The sequence below is a fragment of the Dermochelys coriacea genome, chromosome 6 (genome assembly GCF_009764565.3).
Source record: "Dermochelys coriacea isolate rDerCor1 chromosome 6, rDerCor1.pri.v4, whole genome shotgun sequence".
Lineage (NCBI taxonomy): Eukaryota > Metazoa > Chordata > Testudines > Dermochelyidae > Dermochelys > Dermochelys coriacea.
The window spans coordinates 82,704,606-82,732,292 of NC_050073.1; the positions used below are offsets into that span (position 1 = coordinate 82,704,606).

The window sequence follows — 27,687 nt, forward strand, 5'->3', positions numbered from 1 at the left end:
CCTGGAAGAAAAATGACACACATTTACCAACACAAGTTGCTCTTCCTGTGCATACTCTTGATTTTGTGATACCCTATTTTTTTTTTTAAGACAACAGAAATTCACTCACACATTAAGTAGGTTTGTTTTATTTCACAAAATTACTTGCATGAACACTGACATTTTAGATAAGGTAGCCCTTTTGAATATCATTATTCAAAAGATTTTTCCCTCTGATCCAGAAAAGCACAGATGAAATATATATTTTGCACAGTTAAATTAGCAGTTTTTCACAGCTTAATAATAATGTAGATCCTCCTTTACAACAGAAGGGAATAGATTTTTAGAATGCTACTTCCAATGCAGTCTTCATTTTTAAAGAAAAAACCTAAGGAACTTGAGATCCTTTTAATTTTGTAACAAGTATTGCCCCAAAAATGTAAGTTTCCAAAATCATCCAAACGAGAGAGTTTATATGTAAGCTTCATTTTCATTACCAAAGTCATCCCAGGTGAAGAGTACTTAAGTCTTTTTAAGAGTTAAAATGAGATGAGACTATTTAGCAAATTTCATCAAAGAAGTTCGTCAACCTCCTTGGACTTTGCATCATTTGTTTTTCTCAGTAATGCTTGTTTAAGTGCACTGATCTTCTCATCCAGTTCAGCCAATGAATATTTCTGTTTTAAAAAAACCCAATAAATTACACATTGTAATTGCTACACAAGTGTTCAAGCACAACTTCACATTTTACTGCAGGAGGAGTCATTCCATATTGAAACTCTTGATGTTTCAGTGCTAAGATGAAAATACATTCAGAAATTTGAAAACTGAGTAGTTACCTACAGCGATCTTAACCACCTCAATTTAGCAGGAACAAAAAAGGCTGAATATTTGACTTTTTTCAGCAACAGAACAAAGAATGGTTAACTACTTTAACAATTGATGAAAACCAGATAGTTAGTGCAAGTATCTGGCTTCTCAAAAATAGCTACCCACTACTGCTAGACAGACTTTCTACTAAATTAGTTTTAAAATTTGTGCACTGAAACATATGTACAACCACACACCTGAAAAACTGGTATTTGAAGGTAACTCAGTAACCCAACATATAGTTAACTACATATATAAAGTAATTATGCTGGCTGTGCACTTTGACAATACTGTATTAAAACGTGGAATTACTCTGTAGTTATAAGCATTTCATAAATTAAGGTAAGTAAAAGTTAATGGCACTTACATGGGGTGATTGGACCTTCCTCCTTTTGCCAGAAAAATTCTAGAGGGGGGGAAGAAAGATTAACCACAGACTTAATACACAGAGACAGATGACTGTGTTGTGGAGCCCTGGGCCGGAGGAGGTGGGAGCCCCTTTCCACCTGCATTCTTCTACCCCAGGGGTGTGCCCTGCCTGCCTGGCGCTCCTGCTGGCAAGTGGGATTACAGTGCAGGAGTGCTTCCCCCCCCCAGGGCCCTGGGGAACATGCCCTATTGGCCCAGTGGCTAATCAACCACTATTAACATAGCATTCACAGAGGATTCCTTAAAGTCTGGAAGCTATAAGATCTATTTTATTACTGATACAGGAGTCAGTCTTCAGAGCACTGAAGGAACACTGACCATCATTCCATAGATACCAAGAAAGCCTCTTCAATTAAGTGAATTTTAGGGGTGGGAGAAATCCCGGGAGAAATCAAACAACCTACTGATTTTCCAGAGAACAGCCAGAAGCTGTTCAAACTTCTTTACACTGCACAGCCTGTATACCCCAATCATATCCTAAATTAAGGCTGCCTCCAGAGGTAATAGGGTAGTTTGATATTTAGTGCTGATGCCCTTGTCCATGCTAGTTTTTTCTCCCCAAGGTTTCTCACCACTGCTAGTATCAATGGTGCAACATTTATGCAGACAGTATGACTATACTGCTGGCAGTTTAGGCACTGACCTAAACTACCTGTACCACTGCTACTGTAAACTCCATCCAAACACCTACTGCTACCCAGAGAAGATCCCAAAGCACTTTGTGTGGGAAACTCAACATGTTAAGCAAAAAGCTCCCTCCTGCACTGCCTTTAATTTCCAAATAGCCTCAAGGTATAGCCCCATCTACAGCACATATAGCAATCCAAGTAAAAAGTTAGGGCTGCATTTAAAATTTAAATTATTGCTGTTCTACTCCTCCTACCAGAAGGCTCCCTCTCCTGCTGGTGTCATTAGGAGAGCTATTCAGTCAGGAAGTGAAAATTCAGGGGAGAAGCCCAGTCCATTTTAGTGACTTGGAGAACTGAAGAACAAACATTTCCCCACGGTATTTAACGGGTAGTAACAGCCAAGGCAGGGTTCCCTCCTTTGCCCACTTGGTATATCCCCACTATCAACCCCATCAGCAGCTCCCTCAGTGCTCCAGTGTAACAGCTGAATCCCAGGGCTCTTCTCTCTCTGACAGACAACCTATGGAACTCCTTGCCAGAGGATGTTGTGAAGGCCAAAGCTATAACCGGGTTAAAAAAACTACATAAATTCATGGCGGATAGGTCCATCAATGGCTATTAGTCAGGATGGGCAGGGATGGTGTCCCTAAGCCTCTGTTTGCCAGAAGCTGGGAATGGGCAATGGGGTGAATCACTTGATTATCGGTTGTGTTCATTCCTTCCTAAGCACCTGACATTGGCCACTGTTGGAAGACCGGATACTGGTCTAGACGGACCTTTAGTCTGACCCAGTATGGCCATTCTTATGTTCCCCCTTAAACAGGCAGATGGCCTTGTTGGGCACCTACTTCTTCTCAGTCCCCTACAAATGTCCCTGGGCCCCCTTCTGAAATGCAGGATTTCTGCCTCTACATGCCTCCTCATTGGCCTGGATTCCCTTTCTTGAAAAAGGGAGCCTTCAGGAGAGGTACTTTTGAGCCTCTTGCCTCCATTCTTTGTAGCTTCTACCCTGAACAGATTCCTGTCTCAACATTTCCAACAGGAAGCTGAAGCCCTCTAAGGGGAGTAAAAAGATTAAACTTTCTGTTTTAATTTAAGTACAGCTCAAATGTGTGTTACTGGCTAGGAACTTCAAATATAAGAATTGAACTACACAATTGGATTCTAGAATCAAACACTTGTTGAAAAAGCCCCATATTACATGAAGTTTTGAATCTCTCTCAATAGCAGGTCTATGTAATTATAAAGACAATCAACTTGAAACTAATCCATTTCAAAACTTTTAGCTACTAATATTCCAAATAAGATTTCTGTAACTGAGCATTAGAGAAACATCTTTTCCAGTTTCACTCTGTGCATGTGATGTTTTTTTGTGAAGCCAGTTCCACTGTTTTCCACTGTGGTATAAGCCTTTCATATAGTGCAAAAATAAGTGTCATTCATGAACCTATATACTTTTTACTTAACTATGCACTGTTCTGCTGGGGGAAGAATTAAATTTGTTTGCTAATTTTCTGTATTTCAGAAAGAGGCAAAAATATACATAACTTTCACCGTTTATGCACATTTACTGACAGAATTTGGTCTCAAGACTAGCTTAAAAAAATCATTGAATGACACAAAATAGATAATCTCTAAGCAATTTATCTTCCCATGCCCCATCCTACTGTCTGTCAGCCCTTCCCTATTCTAGTATTGCCAATTTCAAGAGCTCGAAAGTCATGATTAAATCATTTTTCAGACCGATTATATTGTGGGTTTTTTGTTTTTTTTTCTCATTCTCTTGATTTTTTGAACCTCCCCCGTCAATCCCCACTGTGAGAGAGAATTAGTTTTGCCAATACTCCCAAATTCATCGGGAAAGGTGATTTTTTGGCCCCTGCTACAGAAGCTTTCACCTCCATCTTCCCATAACTTGCCCAGCAATTAATTCTATCCCACACCATCACTTCAGCTCCTGTCAGGCCCTCTACCATCAGCTCCCCACATTAGCCTTGCTTCTAATACTCTTGGGGTTCCTCACACTCCTCCTCCAGGCATGGGGAAGCTGCAGCAGGGACCCCTCTCCCTTTTCACAGGCTGGCAGATTGGGGGAGCTGCAGTGGGGTCCCAACTCCCCCCTTATCCCAAGCTCAGTGCTGCAGAAGAGGGGGAAGAACAGAGGTATCCTCCTTTCCATCTTTCTCACAAGAGGGAGTTGAGCCGCTGGGCTCTTTGCTCTCTCCTCCTTCCCCTCCTGTGAGAGCAGCGATCAGAAGGGAGAGGCTCTGCCTGTTTCTGGAAGGGCTTAACTTTGCGAGGGTGCTGGAGCTTCTTGTGTCAGTGAGAGAGGAGCTCCAGCATCTCCTGAAATCCTATCACTTGGAAAAAAAAATTGAGTTAGCAATAGCACTGTTCCTCACACCAGTTCTTGACACTAATTCTTTGTGGTCATTAAAATGTAATCAGATTGTATATAAAAGCAAGACCGTCATCGGTATGAAAATCATACTTTTGCTCAATTTAAGTTTTTGTAGTTTAGAAATTTCATAGTTCTATGGAAAAAGTGTTTACCACCTAACTTCATAAGATCTATTTCCAATATCAAAGATTTAAGAAAACAAAATCCCAACCATATGTAGGTGTGCTGAATAACGGAAGTTAGAGAGAATTACTTACGACAGATAGAAAATATTCAGGGGACATTCCTTCCAACTCAAGAATTTTATCTTCAAGCTTTTTAATTCTCTGATAAATATCTCTAGGTACTGGACCACCTAGACGTAACAGTTCAAATAGGAAGAGTCAGGACACCATCTGAATAACTAACATTACTTTAAGCTTAAACTTCATAGTAGGGCTTGAAGAATTCACCTACTAGCCAGAAGATGAGATGGAAAAAGGTGGGTGGGGAAATAGGAGGAAGGGTAACCAATCTGGTCTGATGAGAAGCCAAGCCCTATTCAGTTGCCAGGAGAGGGAATGTTGCTGGAATTTCTACTAAGGTGCTGTCCCTGGACCCTGCATGGAACCTAATTCATCACCCTCCAATGTCTGGTGAATTTAAAATTCCATCCTCTCTACCTAGTGGGAGGGATAAGATTTAACACTTTCCATTCTGCAGTTGCAAAGGAGGAGTCTCGGCTTCTTTACCCTTCCTCTGGGGGAGGGGTGGGTGTTTTTTTGGGGTGGGGACTAACTAGTCCCTGTCTCTGGCTCATTGCTTCACAAAAATGCAGGAACATGAAACTGATGCTAGCAGTGTTTTGACAAGCAGCAGTCATATTGGCTAGTCTGCAGACAGTTCCAGAACCTCTGCACACTCTCGGGGGAGGGGGGGCCCCTATCAGATGACACATAAAAGTTATCTTTCCAATCACCAGGGCTAGAAATTGTTTTTAGTGCAAGTAAGTTCTGCAGAAATTTATGACTTAAGTACTAGGGTGATTGGACAAATGGATTTTTTGAGACATACTTTAGTTCTAAAACCATTTATAGCCTAGAACAGCAATGATTTTGAAATAACTTTGAAAAAAAATTAACTCTAAAAGAAACTTAAGTCCTTCTTCATGCATGTTACATCCAGGATTTAAAAAACAAACAAAACACCCCACACAGTAGGCTACAGGAGACTTAATACTGGTAAATTTTAAAAGGCAAATCCATTAGTTAGTTTTAGCTGGTAGCATGTATTATACTCTATTCACTAATCTTCTGATAGCTGCTCATGTGCAACTATACATTAGCAGGCACCTCATGCACCACCATTCTACTGATTCTGGGGAAATCTACAATCCCATGTGGTAGTGCACCAAGCATCATCACTTCAAAGAGGAGGCAGCTAACAGCGATCAGCAGAGAGCAGGTGGTGACCGGTCACCTATGGGTCCAACATCGATATCTAGAACTGCACTGGAGGGAATTCACCCCTAAAAGTGAGAGAACAGGTGTCCTGATGGCAGTTGCCTACATTCACTGCAAGGAAGGGGGGTTATTGTGGAGGAGCAAGGTGAGAGACAGCCTGCTGTTTCCTGTGATTTTACCACAGCATCTTGGCTTATGACTCGGCTATCTTGTCCATGTACTAAACAGAACTGACCATACAAAAACATGCAACGTGATGAGGCAGATTTTATAGTACATGGCAATCTATAAATTGGAGTAAATATTTAGCCCAGTAGTGGCTTTCAGGATGAAAGTTAAACGTGTGGTACAATGCAGACATATTTAATCTGTTTTTTTCAAAGTAGTAACTAATGTGGCCCCACTCCATGCTTTTATTCCCTCTATTGCCTGCCCATCCACATCTTTACCTTGCATCATTTCCAGCTCCAATTTGATTCCATTAAAAAAATCTAGCCCAACCCTTGCCAAACAGTATTAAAATAAGCATTATAGCCGTGGTTTGGCTTTAACTTGCTTCTCTACTTTTGGAGCACACACAGACTGTTTTGTGACCAGCTTCCCACTCTTCCCAAATACATCACAGCAAGTCCTGGTCAGGGTTTCAAATAGTTTTTCTCCTTGTTTCCCCTTATGGCTGGGAAAGCTTTGGCAGGGAATAAGCTTTCTTCCTTCAAGGCTGCTCTGTGTTCAGCAGCTGTTATTTAAAACTGCTCTGCTCTCACTCCTCCTAGTGCTGCTGTCTTTTACTGCAGTGGTAGTAGAAGGGCAGCAGTGCTAGGAGAGAGCTACTCAACTGCTGGTGAGCAGAGAACAACCCTGCAAAAAGCCCCACCTCCCCCCTTTTTACTCTTCTGAAACAAGAAGCAGGGAGTGGGTATCTAAAGCAGGTCACATTGTGACTGCTGGAGATTTCGTGTGGGGTGCTAAGAAAGGAGAAAAAAAAATGAACTTGAGGCTTTTCCCAGGGCTGTTGACTTGGTCAGGAGTTTACCTGAGATGGATAGGAACTGAGTTGTGACTGAGAGATCTTGCAGTGTTTCAGCTGGCCTGATCCTTAGAGAAAATTCTGCCATCTACTACTACAGAGATGTGCTGAAAAGCATGCAATCCACAGTCATAGACTGAACTTGAAACCTTGCCTAACTGTACTATATTAGTGATAATTACAGTACAATCTAATATATTAATCACACAATTAAAGCATGTGGTACAAACCTGTTTGTAACCGTAAATGAGCTTCAATGTTTTGCAGTCTTTCCTCTACTGCTTGGTTTCCACAGTCACGAAGCAGGATACTTCCTTTATGATTGGACCCGTGTGTTCCTTCAGATCTAGTCTGAGGACCATAGGTATTCACAACTCTAGAAACTAGGTTAAAAGAGGTTACACAATTACCACCTATGTGCATGCAGTCAGTTCTTCTCGTATATCAAGAACTTTTGCATTTAAGGAATAATGTAATTGTTTTTAATTTTTTAGTACAGTAGTTTTACTAACTTCACTGTGATAACCAAACTAGTTTTACTACAACTTTTAAAGTGGTAAATGTCTTTGGGACTTAAGATTAGAGGTTCAATAAAATGCATTTCTTAAAGTATACTGCCTAACCAAAAATTAGGTATGGATAAAAATAACTCAAAGCTTTAATTTTCTTTTATCTGAGGCAAAGGGTAATTTCTCTTCACACTTCCATGTGGCAAACGTTCAAGAATATTTTGAGTGACGTTTTATTTGTCTTCTAGCTACTAATCTCAATAACAGCAATAGTTCTATCAGTAGCTGAAAAACTAACATCCAAGCTAAATTTGTGATTGGCTACAGCTAGTGTGAGTGGGAAGAAAAATCCATGACCTAACATTATGGGATGCATTACAGCTATCACTATGTTAACAAGTAGAATATAGGGGGAGAAACCACCACAAGAATTAGCAGAAATATTAGCAAGGGAGTTCTCAATGTTTTGTTATTTGGGTTTGCAACCTGGGAGTCTGGTTGGATCCTTCACTGCTTCTGGATGCTCAGATAGCTGTGGCCAAGCGTGCTTTTTTTTCCCAACCAAGTCAAAAATCTCTTGACAAATCTTTGTGGCAAAATCCACAAATAACATTATCCATTCTTCTGGGTGGTTACTGCCTTGTGCTGTACCTGAACACCATTCAGGAAACTTCAGATGGTGCAGCATGCTGCTGTAGGCTTACTGCGCATTTCATGCAGCGAGCATGTTACACTTGTGCTCCAAAGTCTGCATTGGCTTTGTTTCAAATTCTTTTTTCCAGGTGCAAATAAATGTGCTGGTTTTGAGTTATCAAAAGGTCTGAACAGTATGGAACCTCTTCTATAATACTGTGCTGAAGCGAAGACACTTTAACTAACAGCCTCAGGCTTACAAAAGAAGGAACCTTAACTCTGGGCCTCAATTCTCCAATCTTTCTCTGGCACAACAGAAAATGGTTAAGCTTTGCAACATGCTATGATGCTAATCCACTGTATTATCCTAGACTTTTTCTAAAGGGGTGATTGATTGGGTAGCACAGGTAGACTTTCAATTTTCAGGAGGGGCGGAGAGTACTTTTATTATTGTATTTCAAATAAGTTGTACATGTGCCTAGACAGCACAGATCAGGCACATTTTTGCACACTTAATTTCAGCACTTTGGAGATTTTTGGGTCAATTCCCTACTGTTCCAGATTTCCTGTGTGACTTCTGGCAAAGCACTTGGCCTCTTTATGCCTGAAGAGTACTACTTCTCTACCTCCTAGGGTATTGGGAGAATTAATATATTAGACTGTGAGGTGTTCAGATACTACAGTGACGGGCGCCATATAATTCCCTAACTAGACAGAGAGCATAAGGATTATTTTATATACTTTTCTTCCTGTTTTTTTCCCCCCTTTTGAAATTTTTTTGGGGGGAGAATCTTGCTCGCTGGGTTGTCCCCTCCCATGCAGTGCTGCTGCACCCTCTCCATCATCAGAACAGTACTGAGAGGAAACAGCAAGAGTTTAAGACCTCCCACAACATTGGCCAAGGAATTTAGGGGGGATGGAGAAGAGATCAACACCTTCCACTCAGATGGCTGGAGCAGTCTCTTCTTCCTCATGTGGCAACATCAACTAGCAGTAAGTGAAGGAGCATTTAATATCTGAGCAATCCCTGGGATAATGAAGAAAATGTAAAGCCTCACAGTACAATAATTCTGTAATTATAACTTAATCTGGGTTCGCCTCCCATTTCAATACAACTATTTTGGTTATCATCATCCCTCTAATTTAAAAAAATAACCAATTCCTTAGCTATGTTGCTAAAACCAATTTAAATTGTTAAATGCAAATACTTAAATTTTTTCACCTATACACTGGGATTTTGGGTTTTTTTTTTTTTTTTTTTAAATCTCCCTTCTCAGACTAGTTTATTTTTGCTTCTCTATTAATTCTCATGCACTAGTACGTGCTGCTGGCTTTGGGATGGAAACTTTGCAGGGGGAATGATTCAAAACTTTTTATTAGAAAAATCAATAGTTTCCATGATATTTTTAATGTTCTATACAAAAATGTACACATTTCAGTTGAGCCACATTTGATCAGGCATTGTCCCCATCTGGACAGTGTTCATTGTGACGAATATATTGAAGACAAAATTACATATTTATTAATTAATTACTGCTTACCCTTTACATGACTTTTAAATCCAGGATAAGGTGTGAAAACTGCATCTGTTCTGGCACAGCTGTTCTCTAAGGAAATTTAAAAAATTAGAGCCCTTAAGTGCGTATTTGTAAATTAAAATGCTCTGACCACCGGCTTTTTGGCTTTTGGCACATCAGATTTAAATTCCTCTTCCTCCAAGGTATGAAAGGCCTAGGCCTCTGTCCTGTGAACACTTATACACAAGTGGACCCATTGAGTTCAATGGGACTACTCACCTGTATAAAATTATTCACATGTGTAAATGTTTGCAGGATTAGAATAATCTGTTCCAATTTACTTGTGTTCTAATTGTCCTCATCTCCTTGGTTCATATGTTTCTCCATATTTTCTACTTATTGCTTCCTTTTCTTTCAACCCCTACTTTAGGTTTGGTTTTCTACCTTTCTGCCCATAAACCCTTCTCCCTCTTCTTCAAGTCCCTCCTTAAAGCTAGTTTCTTCCATGAATCCTCCTTATTGTGATGCTCCACATCAATGCATCTTGTTCCACTTTCCCTTCTCTAGATTGATATCCTATGGCTTATTATTAATAGTAGTAGTATTGTAGCTTGTAAAATCTGAGCCCCCCCCCATCCAAGAACAGAGCCCATCTCATTTCCTCTCATCATATTCTAGCATTTGTATTTTATTCTTGTCCATGAACTTAGAGCAATATTAATGTTTTTTTATAATGAGCATAAATAGAGAAGTTCTAGAATCAGCTCTTCTACATGTAAGCTTACTTAATATAACTTTAAAAAGTGACTTATTGTCTAGCACCTCTTAAACAGTCTATTCACTTTTAATGTTTCTGAATATTAGTCTAACTTTTATTATCTTTTCATTCCAATTTGTATGAAAGTTATAAAACTGCGATCTTTGAGATCTAAAACAAGCAGGCACAACAATTATTTGGGTTAACAGATACTAGAGGACATAGGAAAACTGCTGTAGTTTACTCATTTATAGACAAGTCTCTTCAAAACTTTTTTTTTTTTTTTTTTACAGTTGTTTTGCTCTGTATATTATCACAGAGTGTTTAAGTAGGATACATTAAAAAAAAAAAAACTTAAGACCCTTCACATTTTTTAGTAATTTAGAACTAAATTTAGTAATTCTCTAGTAATGTAAATAAGTTACAATGAAATATATTCTCTTTTAATCAAACTAATATTATACTTTAAGTTTGGACTTTCAATAAATAATTGGCAAGACATTATTTGCACTGCAATTCTCCTGCATTAACTTAATTTAGTGATCCTTTTTTAAAGTCAACGATTACAATAACTTCATAAAGTAAGTATCCTCACATTAATGAGGGCATTTGATTATAGTAACAGCTCCTCTTAAAGATCAGAACACTAGTATTGGGAGATTTCCGAGTACCTGCCATGTTAGTCTGTATCCGCAAAAAGAAGAGGAGTATTTGTGCCGCCTTAGAGACTAACAAATTTGAGCATAAGCTTTCGTGGGCTACAGCCCACTTCATCAGATGCATAGAATGGAGCGCGTGCACGCACACACACACACATACCGTGAAAAGGTGGAGTAAAGGCTAATTAAGATGAGCTATTATCAGCAGGAGAAAAGAACTTTGTCTATCCAATTTTCACATCACAAGTACAAATGGTCTTTATATTTAAAAAAACTATTTTAAAAATGAAGTTTGTTTTTTAAATGACATTTTAAAACAAATGTTTAAATTGCTAGGAAGATTAAACTCTGGTTGGATAATTACCTTGATTACAATCAATAACATTGCAAAATTCCCTGACATTATTTTCATTGATCTCGGCTTGTTTCCTCTCAATGAAGGCTGATATCCTCCTGTCAATCTGCAGGTAATAAACATGGAGACTTATCTGTTTCATTGTTGTAATTCAAAAAGAAAGAGGCCATTTCTCAAATCTAGACAAGATGGTCACTTACTTCTGCTTTTCCAGCTTTTATCTGGACCACCTCTGGGTCAAAATTAACATGAACCTCTTTCAAATCTCCTGAATCATAACTTGTATATTTTTCTTCTATCTGTGAGGTACTATCAGATAACTTTGAATTTGTATCCAACTTGTTGCCTTCTGTTTTATCTGCATCTTCAACGGGGACTATATTTTCCTCTTTAATCATTGACTGGAGTTTTTCTAAAAGAGGCTGAAACAAAAAAGTATATATGGTAAGGTTCAAAATGGCCACACGCTTCCCATTACAATTTCTAAAAAGACTGGTTAAAATAATTTGAGACACCATAGAATATCAACCCGATATACAATCCAATAAAAAACCAAAAATATAGCACTTCCAAAGTGTATGCCCTTATGACCACAGCCTGTTACAGGTTTGTATATGAGAAATTGAAAAAATCCAAAATGTCTGAGCAAATCTGTCTGCTGCTCATCTGTTATGAACCAAATCAAAGCTTCAGCCTTCGCCACCAATGACACTTAATTAACATGTCATTCAGATGCCTACTCAGAACACTAGGCTTAGTATTTTTCCTCCTTAACATGAGAGCCAATGCTATCACTCTGTAAAGCCCTTACTTTATCACTACAGATTCTGCACTTGAAACTGCAGTTGCCCAAAGTGTATGAGACAACAGAGACATGAAATATATAGGTGTTATTCTGAACAATCATGCTTTTCTTGATACGGCTGATTATCTACTTGTATTATGAAATTAAATGAGGGAAAGCACTGGTATCTGTAGCAGCAAAATAAATGCTTATTCTACTGGATGTTCTTGCCCAAGATGTAAAAACAAAAGCCTAGCACAAAAATAAGTTGTACTACACATCTTTTCCCCCCCACCCAACACACACTTAAAGTCTTCCCTGAATTTTATAGCTTCTTTCTCCCCTACAAAACTAGGATTAACTATTACTTTTAACAGGACAATTTCTACCAGTCTAATTTCCTGAAAAGGAATGAAATTATGTCTACATTTAAGGAGACAGCAAGTAAGTTTTACTTGCTTTTAATCTTACATTTCATCTTTTTTTTGTTTGTCATATTAAAGACGCTGTGTAAAACAAAGACCCTTTTTTATCCTGTAGACTAGCAAGTTAACAAGTTCCTCTAATTTTACCCCCCCCCCCCAATACAATACACTTGGAATCATTCACTGAACAGATAAAATGAAAAATTGAAATGTATTCAAATCACCACCTTCTTCAGACATCAGACCACAGAGCAGCAAGGCTCAATTCTGTTCAGGTATTGACTGGCCCAAAAAACCTAACCCCCCCACCACACACACACACACACACACACACACACACACCCCACAACTAAATTACAGTGTGGTTGCTACTTCTAATAGGGCCAAAAAGTTTCAAATAGTTAACAAAAATGCAGTGACTGGCTACTTGGCAAAATGAGACATTAATGTCAAAGAAATTACTTTCTTGTTAAAACCTATGCTGAAAATATGTTTAATTGCAGTAAGACACTCCAGGATGTGTCATGCTGGGATAATGCTACTTCTTGAACCACAGAAAGCAATCCATGAGCCTCAAAACTCACCCAAGGCATAGCATCATCATAGCATGACACACACCTGCCGTGTCTTATTGCTTAATTATAACCCACCATAGATGGAAATGTATTGAATTTACAATGCAAGTCTAGAAATCAATGGGGCTGCGTTTGTTCAATCTGCTTACCCATAGTGGCCTGGAAGGCTATTCCCACAACTGTTCTGACAACTCTGCAAGATCACAGGTTTGAGTACCTATGAAGTATAGTGGAATCCCAAATAAATAATATACTTGCATGCTTCTCAAATTAAATATTTCAATACCAAATCAGAACAATTGAAAATATGCAGTTTATATGATCTAGCTACATTTAAATGCTGATCTCTTTGGTCAAGTTTAAAGTGTCCAATAAAATATTTACCTGCAAATATAAAACATGTTGCTGAAGTGCACTAAAGAGCAATGTAGGCTGGAGTGCCGAAGTACTTTGAAGCTTGCTCCAATCGATTACAATTTTCACCATATCATCTCCAAGGTTAAGCTTCAAAAGGGCAAACAAGCATTATCACAAAAATTACACCATTATGCTGTATCACAGAATGTCATAGAAGTATATGGGACTTCTACAGGATAACAAAAATTCTCAGCCTGTTGACTGCATTTTATGTGAAAGAAGAATGGTTTTAAAATGTTAGTCTTGCATTGAAACTTCAACTATAACGGTCACTCCAAGTAAATTACTGTATATGTTTGTTTGCTTGAAGTCTGTTTTTGTTTTTTTTTTTAAAAACTAATTCATGCAATAAAAATGGCATTGGTTAATTTAGCCTTTTAATCTGTCAACTGTTAGAAGATGATTTGATAGACTGATTTATCAACTAAAATATTTTGTTTATTATTGTAGTTTGCTTTTATTTTAGCTGGTTTGACAGCTAGTGACAAGACAAAGCCGCCAATATGCTTGTTTCAGAGATTATTGCTTTGCAAACGGTGGGGAAAAAATAGGTAAAACGGGTGTTTAATTATCGGTATGTTAAAATAAACTGTGGCCTTGATTCTGCGGTGTGCTGAGTGCTTGCAACTCCCACTAGGAAGGGTGGGGACCAAGCACCCTTCCAGATCAGGTTTTAATCTAAAAAGAATTTAAATTACATTTTCTTTTGCAAGAAGCCTACATAAATCTCTACCAAACCCCAGGTTAAGCAAAATGCAGACTGTGCAGCAGGATCTTCTCCACCCCATGAAACCTACTTCAAAAATCAAAGTTTAACTTTCTATGCAACTGAACCATTGCAAACCCATACTACAAAAACAAATTCCATGAGATTATACTCCTTAACGAAAACTATGTACAATTTACAGATTATGCACATATTGAAGTTAGCTTTTAGAAACTGCATTGATCATGCATCTATTAAACCTCTAATCCACGTGCATGTTTATAAAAAAATTTATTTTACAGTACTACACTTTGTCAATAATCACTAATGAAATACATGCATGCTCTTCATTTTCACCTCTATTTTTGTTTCAATAAAACTTGCTGCTCTCACAGGGCCCGATCCTGAGAAATAGCAAGCACTTGACAACTCCAACCAAAGCCAAATAGGTTGTTTTCCAACCAAATAAGGCATTTAAAGACTCCCCAAAAGTGAATGAAGGAGCTCTATACTTAGGCATAATTTCTATTTAAAATCAACAGGGGTTGCATGATTCAGTGATACTTAGAATCAGGTCCAGAATTTCTAATTCATTCACATACTTTGTGCTGCTAGATCAATATGATGCTCACAAATAGTACAAGCTCCCAGTTTTTAAAAAGAAAAATTTAGACTACAGCTAGATGATTCTGAGTTTGCATGCCTGAAACAGAATACCTTTAACATATACCTTCCCAAAGTAGGGGCCAGCTAATGACATCAAATATGGGTAAGAAAACAGAATGCACATATTTAGTTATTGAGGATTTCCAGAATTTTTTTAAAGGGCTGACAATTGAAGATTGAAACAATGAGCAAAAATAGATCTGAAGCATAATATATAGTGAGAATCAAATGCGAATAAAGTAAACAGAATGCTAGCAATACACTGGGAGGCAAAGCAGTTAAATATTAAGCTACTTTACATATTTGCAGTAAAAACAAGAGCAGTGATCTACCTAAAAAATAGATATGAAGCTGATCCTGCATCCTTAAACAGGCAGCATTCTCATTCCTGTTCTGCTTGAGTAAATGTGCAAGATCAGAGCCTAAGCCAAGAGATGGGGGACTCACCAATTCGTATAGAGGTAGAAAAACTAGTGAAATAATGAGTCAGTATTTTTCTTCTTATTCAGCATCAAAATTCTAAAAACTAACAGTCACAACAGGTTCAAGCTTTCCATCTTTTGGTTCAGCTAGATATAATATAGCAAGTATTTTTAGCTATATTTAAAGCAAGATTTTATTCTTTTTGGTATTTAACCTGCACATACTGTATCAGGAAAATTCATGCTTTTGGTAAGCATGCTCATTTTGAACATTTTATTGACCTATGAAAGTGAAACTTAATGTACATTTTATTTAGTTTATGAGATTATTTATCTGCATCTATGGTGCCAATCAGGCATACATGCATACACACAGTTTGTGCTAAATGTTTCCATAAAAAAATATACAATACGCTATTTTGGATATTGTTACTTATAATGTCAACAGTCAGTGGGAGTACCTATACCACGTATTATAGATTAAAAAGAGTACTCCTCAACAATCCTGCTTTTCAAATAGTCACAGCAACAGTTGTATGCTTCACTTGATATTTTGTGGCTCCTATTTAGGCAGTTCAAAGTGCAGAAACTTAGCAAGATTTCTGAATGGGAATAATTTAGTGATAAACAGTTAAAAATGGTAAGTGAAAAGGTTGGGTTTTTTAATTCATAGGCATGCTTTAATCACACGTAAAGACTAACCCCTATATTCACCTAACTTGGCACTTTTTTTTGTATGTATTACTACACTAATAAATACTGAATACACAAATTAATCTGTCCTAGTTATGTTTCCTCTTGCCTTAACAGACTTGTAAGGACTGTGGACCAGAATCTAAAATGCAGCCCTATAAGTAACCAAGCTTTGGGTAACCAGTGAAGTACTGAATAAGGGACAGAGCTTAATCATTTTTAAAACATTAAGTGCAAGGATTTAAGCTGTTACGTAGGGTGTGTCATCTTTAGCATTAGGTACCTAGTTTACATTATGTATATATGCCAGCTCCTGCTTTTTATATACAAGGTTGACATCTCTGCAGTGTTGCAAAGCACAAAAGGAACAGTGCTCCTTTATAGTAACATATAATATAGCAGTGGACACAGAATATAATTTTTTTCTTCACCCACTCTGTTGTGATTAATGAAGAATTATGGAAAATGCTGTCCACAATACAAAGGGAGGCTTTTGAGTAACACTAGCCTGATGCACCTAATACTTTATAAACATTAACCAATCCACACAGCATTCCTATTAGAGAGATAGGCGAGTGTTGTTACAGATGGGAAAAACAAGATGCATAAAGAGAGGAGACTTGTTTTTACCAATACCAAAAGAAGTCAGACAATGTGTAGTGGCTAGACTGAGGAATAGTTAAGAAAAGTAGATATCTACTTTACAAAAAGATTAAGAAAATGTTTGAAGTGGTATATATTTCTCTCCCTTTAACTCACCCTTCAGATGTAGCTTCTAATCTTGGGCCTTGCATGGTTTAACTTCACAAACTTGAGAAGTTCCACTGCTTTCAGTAGAGGTATTCATGAGCTCACAAGATTGGGATTTTTGGGGATTGTAAACAATTTGAGACAAGGACTGTATCTGCCCGTGGACCCTGATCACGGCCTCTGAGCACTACTGTAATATCACTACTTAATGACAGCGGGCTCTCCTCGCCTCTAAAAACAGGCCCCAGATTTTTCATCTTAAGCATCACCAAAACTGCAGCCACTTTTAAAAATATGGCCCAAAGAAACTTGCTCATGCCCCACAGCAGCAAAGGCTAAATAGTTCTAACTTCAAGTGTCTTGATCATTTTTTTTCCAATTATAATGGACTACTTAATGGTTTGTGAACACTCATACTAACCTGTTATGTGTGATAAAATCTACACAGTTTGTCATATGAAGGAAATTTTTTTCATAAATAAATTTATAAATTTAGGCATCTACTCTGCAGGCAACAGTCAAATTTTTAAAGCCACAGTTAACAGCAAATTTGCTTTGCTTTGCTGTTAATATGAAACAAAGTAGCCATGAGAGTCTATACACCATCCATCACTCAAGTAGCAGCAAGATATTTGATCCTTGGTAATAGCAGGTACCAAATGCCCATGAAAGCAATCCCAAATGAAAGGATTCCCCCCTCCCCCCAATAACGGAGCCTTGGCTGGATTATGAATTGCAAGTCGATTTCTCACCAAATAAACCCAAATAAATGTCCTATCGCCCGCCCCCCCCAGGCACACCCCCTGCTGCCTTTAGTTACTTTCATCCCCTCGCTCTGGACAGCTGCTGTCCCCTCCAGGGGTCTCTGCCCCACCACCATGCCCCCTTGCCTGTAACTCTGCTGCTCCCCCCAAACGGGGCCCACCTCCCCTGCCCCACAGCGGAGCAGCTGCTGCTATCGTCGCCCGCCCGCCGCTCTGCCCTCACTGACCTGCCCCGTCAGCCTGGGCAGGGAGCGCAGGGCGCCGCTCAGCACCTCCCTGGCGGCCGGGGCGGCGAGAGTCTCCGGCGTGCGGGCATCGGGCTGACTCTGACTGGGCTCCCCCACGGCAGCCATGACACCTGGCCAGGCCGCTGGCGGCGGGGACCGTGCCTCCGCCTCCTGCCGCCGTCGCTCGGAGATGACGAGTCCTACGGGCGGCCTCAGTATGGCGGAGGGCCGGGTGTGTCCCCGCCCACAGGCCCGACTGACGGGCAGAGCGGCCAATCCTCGGCTCTGCTGTCGGGGTAGGCCTGCGAGGGGCAGCCGGGCCTGCTTGAGCCCTGGCGGAGCCGGGGACTGTTGTATCGAAGCAGGGAAGGGCCCGATGGCAGAGCCCGTCCCCGGCACGGAGCGCCCCGAGCCTGGAGCCGGCCAGTGCTTGGCCCCTATCTCCCGAATGCCCTCGGCCAGGGACTGGAGTTAGGGGGCAGGGTCCTGGTGCGGGCTCTGGGTCTGCCAGCCAGCGGGTTCAAGCCCCCTGAGTCAATCATGAGACTGGCTTTAAAATCGGGGCTCTGAGCCTCGCGTGTTGAAGCGTTGCAGGGTCACCCCGTCAAGCTTGTCTCTGCAGCCCATACGGATTAGAGCCTGAACGTTTTACAATGAAAGGTGAGCTCCCCGGGCAATAACCTGGGGGCTTTTAGAAAAACACCAAAGTATTGTGAGACTTGTGACAACATAGACAATGTGGGCAACATTGTTTTTGTGGAGTTGTTGCGCTGGGATGTTTTGGGTTCCAGGTTTGTGGGTTCAGGCGGGATGGCTGGATTGGCTCTATTTTGACAGTACAAAAAGAAAAGGAGGACTTGTGGCACCTTAGAGACTAACAAATTTATTTGAGCATAAGCTTTCGTGAGCTACAGCTCACTTCATCGGATGCTGTAGCTCATGAAAGCTTATGCCCAAATAAATTTGTTAGTCTCTAAGGTGCCACAAGTCCTCCTTTTCTTTTTGCAAATACAGACTAACACGGCTGCTACTCTGAAATTTGACAGTACAATTTGGGATGGGTAGATCCAGCTTTACCTTTTTGTTTGGAGCAGCTGCCTGATCTGGCCTATGCCTGCCACCTTTCGTTACTGTAGAGCAGTGTCACCCCATCCCTGCTTCTTTCAGAGACACAATAGCTTGGACTCAGTAACTTCATTATGTTGGAAGGATGGTCGAGAGCAGTGACTTGCCACAGGTTGGGTGTGGAGGTCAGCTTCGTGTGCCACTGAGTTTCAATGTAAATAAACCTGAGCTCCACCATCCTTTCCACAGGCATGACTCACTCAGCGTAGCTTCATTCTCATTCCCTCAAAGTTTTGCCCACCTAGTCCTGCTCCACCACAGCCTAGCCCACTTGCACTCACGTGGGTTTGCTCTCTCCCACCCTTTCACTCTGTAGCAGCCTCACCCTTCCTGTGCTTCAGTTTCAGCCACCTATACAATGTACTGCCATAGCTATACCAATGGACATAAGTGCCTTGCTCTTACCTGCATGCACATACACTTCATCATAGCATCACCAAGCACACTCAGATCTTCTTTTTATTTTATTTATATTATGATAATGTTGTCTAGAGACCACAGTTAAGAATGGGGATTTGTTTTGCTAAGCACAGTTGAAACGCAGGTAAGAGCCGATTCATGTCCCAAAGAGCTGAATAAACAAGTCAGATATAAAGCGAGACAAAGGGATAAAGCGAGACAATGTAATATAACATACAAGCAGATTGAACAAAATGATGCTTTGAAAACAGAGAAGAAAGGATGGAGGGCAGTACGAGTGAGTCTGAAATTAAGAGAGTGAGAGAGAATGTCTAGAGTAAGAATTTATAGCATCATCTGTGTCCAGAGTTCTCTGCTGAAATTGCTTCTACAGTTGCTCCTGCCGGCTTCCTCTGGGCTGTGTCCACTTGTTCCCCAAACACCTTTGAGGAACAGTGGGCACTGTCTGGGTTTCTCTGCTTGGTGTTCTCTTCTGGCTCCTGGCTTATGTCCCTGTAATCCTCACTCATGTCCCTGTTTTCTCCTTAGCTGTCCGCCATAATTATTTGAGCCCTGGGTTCAATAGCTAAAGGAGGGGCCTTCAGCTGTGGGTGGGTTTGTGCTCCCCTACCTTCCCAGGACTTCAAGAGGTGCTCCTGCTGGCTTCAGTCTCTGGTCCCTGGGCTGGTGCTGTGTTGGAGTTTTTCCTCTTCCCTGAGTCTGCATGGCTGGAGGTGAGGGGAAGGCTTAGTTGCTTCATAATGGGGCCTTCCTTGCATTGTTCAGGGTCCTGAGGAATCATGGGGGAAAGGAGTAGCCCCAGCTGGATCAGATGTGATCTCCCTCCCTACTTCTCCCAAAGCTATGCCAAAGGAAAAACACAGTGAAGATTAGGTACTGTGAGATCAAACCCAGGTTGGGATATAAGGCTGACATTGGTGAGTTTACCTTTTGATAAAACTAAAATGCCTTGTATTTACTGTGTTTTTACTTTGGGGTAGCTTACATATATTAGATACCCTGAGGTAAAAAATGCAGTGGTTTGTCAGCAGTAAAGACAAGCCCATGTTTTCGTTATCTGTAATGTGGGGATAACAATGCTTTTCTAAATTAGTCTCACAATAGCCATGTGAGGTAATCACTGTAAAGCACATTGAGATTCTTGAGTAAAAGGTGCTATAGAAATACAAATTAATTTATTATTAATTATTGTTGCAGATATTTCTAGGGCATTTCACACTGTTGTATTTGGACAAAACTTTACACTGTTTTATTTAGTGAAAATATTTCCGAAGAAATACTCTGTCTCCACAACCAAGCCCACTACATTGAAAAAACAGAACTAGGGAAATACTGGCTATTTCCACAGGAGATTAATTTCCAAGGAGGATTTCAATGCCTACAGTCTGCAAGTTGGTTGAACAAAGAGCTGCATCTTACATGAAGATCTGAGGGTATGGCTACGCTGCAAAGAAAAGCCTAAGACACTGACTCAGGCTTGAGGGACTCAGGCTCTAGGGCAAAAAATAGCAGTGTAGATATTCACACATGAGCTGGAGCCCAGACTCTTAGACCCTCTCCCCTTGCTGGTTTTCAGAGCCTGAGCTCTAGCCACAGCGGGAATATCTGCATTATTATTTTAGTCCCACAGCACAAGCCTGAGTCAATTGACCTGGCTCTGAGACTCAGCACTGTGTTTTTTCTTTGCAGTATAGACTTACTTTCTAAGTTGTAGTCTTGGCTTTAGATAGATTTCTGGTGGTCAGAGCCAACTTGGGGACCTGAAAATCCTGCTTCTAGAGGTCCTCTTAATTTAGAGGAACTATAAATGCAAAGGACAATCTCCATTTTAATTATTTTTATTTTGAAAGTACTTTGGTAGCTTTTTCCTGCAAACATGTCCTTGAAAAAAGAGACAGAACACTAGCTGTGCAAATAGAGAAAATACATCAGTTAAGTTTGAAAAGAGGTGGCAAAAATATTTTGCAGGCCTGCCCAAAAATGCAGAGTGAATTCCAGAGCCAAGAAAGGCCTACTGGGACTTTCGTGACATAGTCTCATGCAGTATAACGTGTAGGATAGACAATATATAAATGGTGTGATTGGATAAAGATGGGGCTCTCTACATTAAAAAAAATCCAAATCCATCATAGAATCATAGAATCATAGAATATCAGGGTTGGAAGGGACCCCAGAAGGTCATCTAGTCCAACCCCCTGCTCAAAGCAGGACCAAGTCCCAGTTAAATCATCCCAGCCAGGGCTTTGTCAAGCCTGACCTTAAAAACCTCTAAGGAAGGAGATTCTACCACCTCCCTAGGTAACGCATTCCAGTGTTTCACCACCCTCTTAGTGAAAAAGTTTTTCCTAATATCCAATCTAAACCTCCCCCATTGCAACTTGAGACCATTACTCCTCGTTCTGTCATCTGCTACCATTGAGAACAGTCTAGAGCCATCCTCTTTGAAACCCCCTTTCAGGTAGTTGAAAGCAGCTATCAAATCCCCCCTCATTCTTCTCTTCTGCAGACTAAACAATCCCAGCTCCCTCAGCCTCTCCTCATAAGTCATGTGCTCTAGACCCCTAATCATTTTTGTTGCCCTTCGTTGTACTCTTTCCAATTTATCCACATCCTTCCTGTAGTGTGGGGCCCAAAACTGGACACAGTACTCCAGATGAGGCCTCACCAGTGTCGAATAGAGGGGAACGATCACGTCCCTCGATCTGCTCGCTATGCCCCTACTTATACAACCCAAAATGCCATTGGCCTTCTTGGCAACAAGGGCACACTGCTGACTCATATCCAGCTTCTCGTCCACTGTCACCCCTAGGTCCTTTTCCGCAGAACTGCTGCCGAGCCATTCGGTCCCTAGTCTGTAGCGGTGCATTGGATTCTTCCATCCTAAGTGCAGGACCCTGCATTTATCCTTATTGAACCTCATTAGATTTCTTTTGGCCCAATCCTCCAATTTGTCTAGGTCCTTCTGTATCCTATCCCTCCCCTCCAGCGTATCTACCACTCCTCCCAGTTTAGTATCATCCGCAAATTTGCTGAGAGTGCAATCCACACCATCCTCCAGATCATTTATGAAGATATTGAACAAAACGGGCCCCAGGACCGACCCCTGGGGCACTCCACTTGACACCGGCTGCCAACTAGACATGGAGCCATTGATCACTACCCGTTGAGCCCGACAATCTAGCCAGCTTTCTACCCACCTTATAGTGCATTCATCCAGCCCATACTTCCTTAACTTGCTGACAAGAATGCTGTGGGAGACCGTGTCAAAAGCTTTGCTAAAGTCAAGAAACAATACATCCACTGCTTTCCCTTCATCCACAGAACCAGTAATCTCATCATAAAAGGCGATTAGATTAGTCAGGCATGACCTTCCCTTGGTGAATCCATGCTGACTGTTCCTGATCACTTTCCTCTCCTCTAAGTGCTTCAGGATTGATTCTTTGAGGACCTGCTCCATGATTTTTCCAGGGACTGAGGTGAGGCTGACCGGCCTGTAGTTCCCAGGATCCTCCTTCTTCCCTTTTTTAAAGATGGGCACTACATTAGCCTTTTTCCAGTCATCCGGGACTTCCCCCGTTCGCCACGAGTTTTCAAAGATAATGGCCAAGGGCTCTGCAATCACAGCCGCCAATACCCTCAGCACTCTCGGATGCAATTCGTCCGGCCCCATGGACTTGTGCACGTCCAGCTTTTCTAAATAGTCCCTAACCACCTCTATCTCTACAGAGGGCTGGCCATCTCTTCCCCATTTTGTGATGCCCAGCACAGCAGTCTGGGAGCTGACCTTGTTAGTGAAAACAGAGGCAAAAAAAGCATTGAGTACATTAGCTTTTTCCACATCCTCTGTCACTAGCTTGCCTCCCTCATTCAGTAAGGGGCCCACACTTTCCTTGGCTTTCTTCTTGTTGCCAACATACCTGAAGAAACCCTTCTTGTTACTCTTGACATCTCTTGCTAGCTGCAGCTCCAGGTGCGATTTGGCCCTCCTGATATCTTTCCTACATGCCCAAGCAATATTTTTATACTCTTCCCTGGTCATATGTCCAACCTTCCACTTCTTGTAAGCTTCTTTTTTATGTTTAAGATCCGCTAGGATTTCACCATTAAGCCAAGCTGGTCGCCTGCCATATTTACTATTCTTTCGACTCATCGGGATGGTTTGTCCCTGTAACCTCAACAGGGATTCCTTGAAATACAGCCAGCTCTCCTGGACTCCCTTCCCTTTCAATCCACAGCACTTTGAATTTCACATGAAAATGACTTGCTAGCCAGTATGAAATGCAAGTATAATATTTTCCCATTCATCTCTGTTGCTCAAGATACAGGCAATAGCATTATGCAGTGGCTGAAGTTTCCAGGTGGCTAGGATGACCAGACAGCAAATGTGAAAAATCGGGACGGGTGTGTGTGTGTGTGGGGGGGGGGGGGGGGTAATAGGAGCCTATATAAGAAAAAGACCCAAAAATTGGGACTGTCCTTATAAAATCGGGACATCTGGTCACCCTACAAGTGGCCTTCAAGTGTACGGTGAGATAGCACTTATTACATTTGTCAGCCTTGAAGTGACAACAGCATGGGTAACTATAGCAAATTCCACTTCTGAGAGAGGTTGCAGTTTATTGGGCAGCTGAAGATAAAAGGTGGTGTATCAGACCATTGCTGCTATCTGGGAACAGAGCTGTATCCAGTAAGATTGGAACCACTTTAGCAATTGATACATGGATGCCCTCAATTTAGTTTGCAGCAAGTGCTTTTGGAGTGACGAAACAGTGTTACTCTAGTTGGTCTGCCACTGTCTTCTCAGTGGTCTTCACTAGAAAAGGGAAGTAAGAGACTGTGAAGTCATTTGCAAGTTTGTTAATGTCAAATAATGTCAAATGTGTATTAATCAAGGATCAGATCATAGCAATTGTTCATGTTGATGGCAGTTTATTTCCTTCATGGAAGCATTAAGTATCCCTATCAATATAAAATACATAAGCAGTCTCCTTGGTTTTCATTATCTAAGAGGAGCCTGGATCTATTTTGAAGTTTCATAAGTGGATCTCTCAGTACATTCAGAATCTGAAATTCAAAGAAGATACAAGATAACGAATTGTTCTGAACATGAATGAGGACAGTATAGCCAATAATAAAAGATAGTACGTATATTTAGGATATAGAGGTGAAATATAAGAATTAACATTGTAACACCAGGCCTGTAAGAAACTCAGCCATTTAAGGTTTTGGCCTGAAATAAATTGGCATGGCTAGGTAACCAAAAGATAATCCTGAAACAGTTAAGTGTAAAATTACAGTACAAGATGTACTAAGTGTTGATATTCTGGAAGCTATGCTGCATTAGACTGGAAAATATGCCACAATGTACCAGTTAATATCACAAAGTGCCCAATAGTAACATTTTAGGGGATTTTGTAATAACCTCAAATTGCTATGGTAACTTATTGACGTAGATATTAACGAGAATGAGGGGAACTAAAGGGATAGTCAGTGAGAGTTGCAGCACCCCTAAATTAGTGGGGTGTGAAAGTATGGATAAGGAAAAATGGGTTGAAACCCTTACGCAAATGTATGAGCCTTAGCAGGCATAAGCATAACTAAGAATAAAAAAAGTGCTGTCTGGCCTGGTTGACACACCCCTGGAACCCCGACCTGGGTTATTCTATCTGCTACCCAAGATCCATAAACCTGGAAATCCTGGACGCCCCATCATCTCAGGCATTGGCATCCTGTCAGCAGGATTGTCTGGCTATATAGACTCCCTCTTCAGGCCCTACGCTACCAGCACTCCCAGCTATCTTCAAGACACCACTGACTTCCTGAGGAAACTACAGTCCATCGTTGATCTTCCTAAAAACACCATCCTAGCCACTATGGATGTAGATGCCCTCTACACCAACATTCCACACAAAGATGGACTACAAGCCATCAGGAACAATATTCCCAATAATGTCAAGGCAAACCTGGTGGCTGAACTTTGTGATTTTGTCCTCACTCATAACTATTTCACATTTGGGGACAATGTATACCTTATATGTATGTATACAATGTATACAATATAGCACTGCTATGGGTACCCGCATGGCCCTACGGTATGCCAACATTTTTATGGCTGACTTAGAACAACGCTTCCTCAGCTCTCGTCCGCTAATGCCCCTACTCTACTTGCACTACATTGATGACATCTTCATCATCTGGACCCATGGAAAAGAAGCCCTTGAGGAATTCTACCAGGATTTCAACAATTTCCATCCCACCATCAACCTCAGCCTGGACCAGTTCACACGAGATCCACTTCCTGGACACTACGGGGCTAATAAGCGATGGTCACATAAACACCACCCTATATCAGAAACCTATTGACCGCTATTCCTACCTACATGCCTCTAGCTTTCATCCAGATCACATCACACGATTCATTGTCTACAGCCAAGCTCTACAATATAACCGCATTTGCTCCAACCCCTCAGACAGAGACAAACACCTACACGATCTCTATCATGCATTCTTACAACTACAATACCCACCTGCTGAAGTGAAGAAACAGATTGACAGAGCCAGAAGAGTACCCAGAAGTCACCTACTCCAGGACAGGCCCAACAAAGAAAATAACGCCACTAGCCATCACCTTCAGCCCCCAACAAAAACCTCTCCAACGCATCATCAAGGATCTACAACCTATCCTGAAGGACGAGCCATCACTCTCACAGATCTTGGGAGACAGACCAGTCCTTGCTTACAGACAGCCCCCCAATCTGAAGCAAATACTCACCAGCAATCAATGTGATATATGCCATCATGTGCCAGCAATGCCATGTACATTGGTCAAATTGGACAGTCTCTACATAAAAGAATAAATGGACACAAATCAGACGTCAAGAATTATAACATTCAAAAACCAGTTGGAGAACACTTCAATCTCTCTGGTCACTCGATTACAGACCTAAGAGTGGCTATTCTTCAACAAAAAAACTTCAAAAACAGACTCCAACGAGAGACTGCTGAATTGGAATTAATTTGCAAACTGGATACAATTAACTTAGGCTTGAATAGAGACTGGGAGTGGATGAGTCATTACATAAAGTAAAACTATTTCCCCATGTTATTTCTCCCCCCACCCACCCCCCACTGTTCCTCAGACGTTCTTGTTAACTGCTGGAAATGGCTCACCTTGATTATCACCACAAAAGGGTTTCCTCCTTTCCCCCCCCCCCCTCCTTCCTGCTGGTAATAGCTCATCCTAAGTAATCACTCTGCTTACAGTGTGTATGATAAAACCCACTGTTTCATGTTCTCTGTGTGTGCATATAAAACTCCCCATTGTATTTTCCACTGAATGCATCCGATGAAGTGAGCTGTAGCTCACGAAAGCTTATGCTCAAATAAATTTGCAAAAAGAAAAGGAGTACTTGTGGCACCTTAGAGACTAACAAATTTATTTGAGCATAAGCTTTCGTGAGATACAGCTCTAAGGTGCCACAAGTACTCCTTTTCTTTTCGCGAATACAGACTAACACGGCTGCTACTCTGAAACCTGTCAAATAAATTTGTTAGTCTCTAAGGTGCCACAAATACTCCTTTTCTTTCATCCAAATACTGCTGTCTTTAACTTTGTCTTCTTTGCAATATTTATTTATTTTTATTTATCTATATTAATAAAATGATAAACACCCATACCAAGCTCTGGGTGCCTATATATAGTTTAAAATTCATAATAATGTTTAATTAATATACAAAAATGTACATCAGCTCGTCACCACTTTGAGTTACAAATACAGTACCTTCTAATTAACATAATACTAATACAATCTTTTCCAATATTCAACCTGCCCCTTCTCCAAGACCCCAAGAAAAAAGATGTACTTTGCAGAGTGTTCAAAAGGTTCAGCTTTGTGAGGCCAGTGGGTGAAGACAGTGAATTCCAGAGCTGAAGGGTCCACCCCATACCAACGGCTCCTTCTCTTACATCAGAAAAGTTCCAGCCCAGGTGGATATCAGTAACTGTAGCATTATGGAAGTGGGAGAGAGGCATCCTTCAGATAATTTAGGTCTTTAAGGTATAAACACCTTGAATTCTACTCGGAAACACACACGCAGATCACAGAACACTAGTGTTATGTGTTCTCAGTATGAAGCTTTGCTTAATATGCAGGCTGTCATATCCTACACTAGCTTTAGATTTTGAATGATCTGATTTAACTCCAAGTGGAAAACATCATAGTAGTCCAGACTCAAGGTGGAAAAAAAGGATGGATATAGCAAGGTCCACATCCGAAGTAAAAGGTCATACTCATTTGTCCAAGCACAAATGAAAAAATAATGCTCTTAAACTCAGTTTCTATCTGAGCATCCAGTAGTAGCCATGGCTCTAACCAAGACCATAAACCCTGATTCAGCAAGGTACTTAAGTGTATGCCTAACTTTGAGCACATGAGGAATCCCATCTAAGACAATAGGGGTACATCTCCACTGCAATTAAACACCTGCAGATAGCCCATGTCAGCTG

General features: G+C 40.8%; 1 protein-coding gene and 1 long non-coding RNA gene across 6 annotated transcripts in view; one reads left to right on the forward strand and one right to left on the reverse strand.

The window, feature by feature from the left end:
- Positions 1-112: 112 nt before the first annotated feature.
- LOC119856716 (MAP3K12 binding inhibitory protein 1) lies at positions 113-19,815 on the reverse strand. Of its 3 annotated transcripts, XM_038404646.2 has the most exons (10): positions 17,637-17,756; positions 16,655-16,722; positions 13,376-13,495; positions 11,408-11,629; positions 11,217-11,340; positions 9,461-9,526; positions 7,008-7,160; positions 4,566-4,663; positions 1,217-1,255; positions 113-656 (listed from the first exon to the last, which is right to left on the reverse strand). In XM_038404646.2, the coding sequence occupies exons 3-10, from the start codon at positions 13,475-13,477 to the stop codon at positions 552-554; spliced, it is 909 nt and encodes a 302-aa protein (XP_038260574.1). In that variant the 5' UTR covers positions 13,478-13,495; positions 16,655-16,722; positions 17,637-17,756; the 3' UTR covers positions 113-551. The 3 variants fall into 3 exon arrangements, with proteins under 3 accessions (XP_038260574.1, XP_043372381.1, XP_038260572.1); XM_043516446.1 differs by lacking the exons at positions 16,655-16,722; positions 17,637-17,756 and adding an exon at positions 19,792-19,815; XM_038404644.2 differs by lacking the exon at positions 16,655-16,722 and having other exon boundaries at positions 11,217-11,313; positions 17,637-17,843.
- Positions 17,957-27,687, forward strand: part of LOC122460597 — a 122,292-nt gene continuing 112,561 nt past the window's right edge. For all 3 annotated transcript variants that reach the window (XR_006282009.1, XR_006282010.1, XR_006282008.1), the window contains exon 1: positions 17,957-18,296. This is a non-coding gene — a long non-coding RNA (uncharacterized LOC122460597). The remainder of the gene's footprint in view (positions 18,297-27,687) is intronic.

Excerpts from the sequence above, each read along its gene's own strand:
- LOC119856716 (XM_038404644.2), bottom strand. The coding sequence starts at position 17,762 with ATGGCTGCCGTGGGGGAGCCCAGTCAGAGTCAGCCCGATGCCCGCACG. Across the intron at positions 11,314-11,407 it reads TAAAAGCTGGAAAAGCAGAA|ATTGACAGGAGGATATCAGC; the intron begins GTAAGTGACCAT and ends TATTACCTGCAG. Across the intron at positions 4,664-7,007 it reads TCATTTACGGTTACAAACAG|GTGGTCCAGTACCTAGAGAT; the intron begins GTTTGTACCACA and ends TGTTACGTCTAG.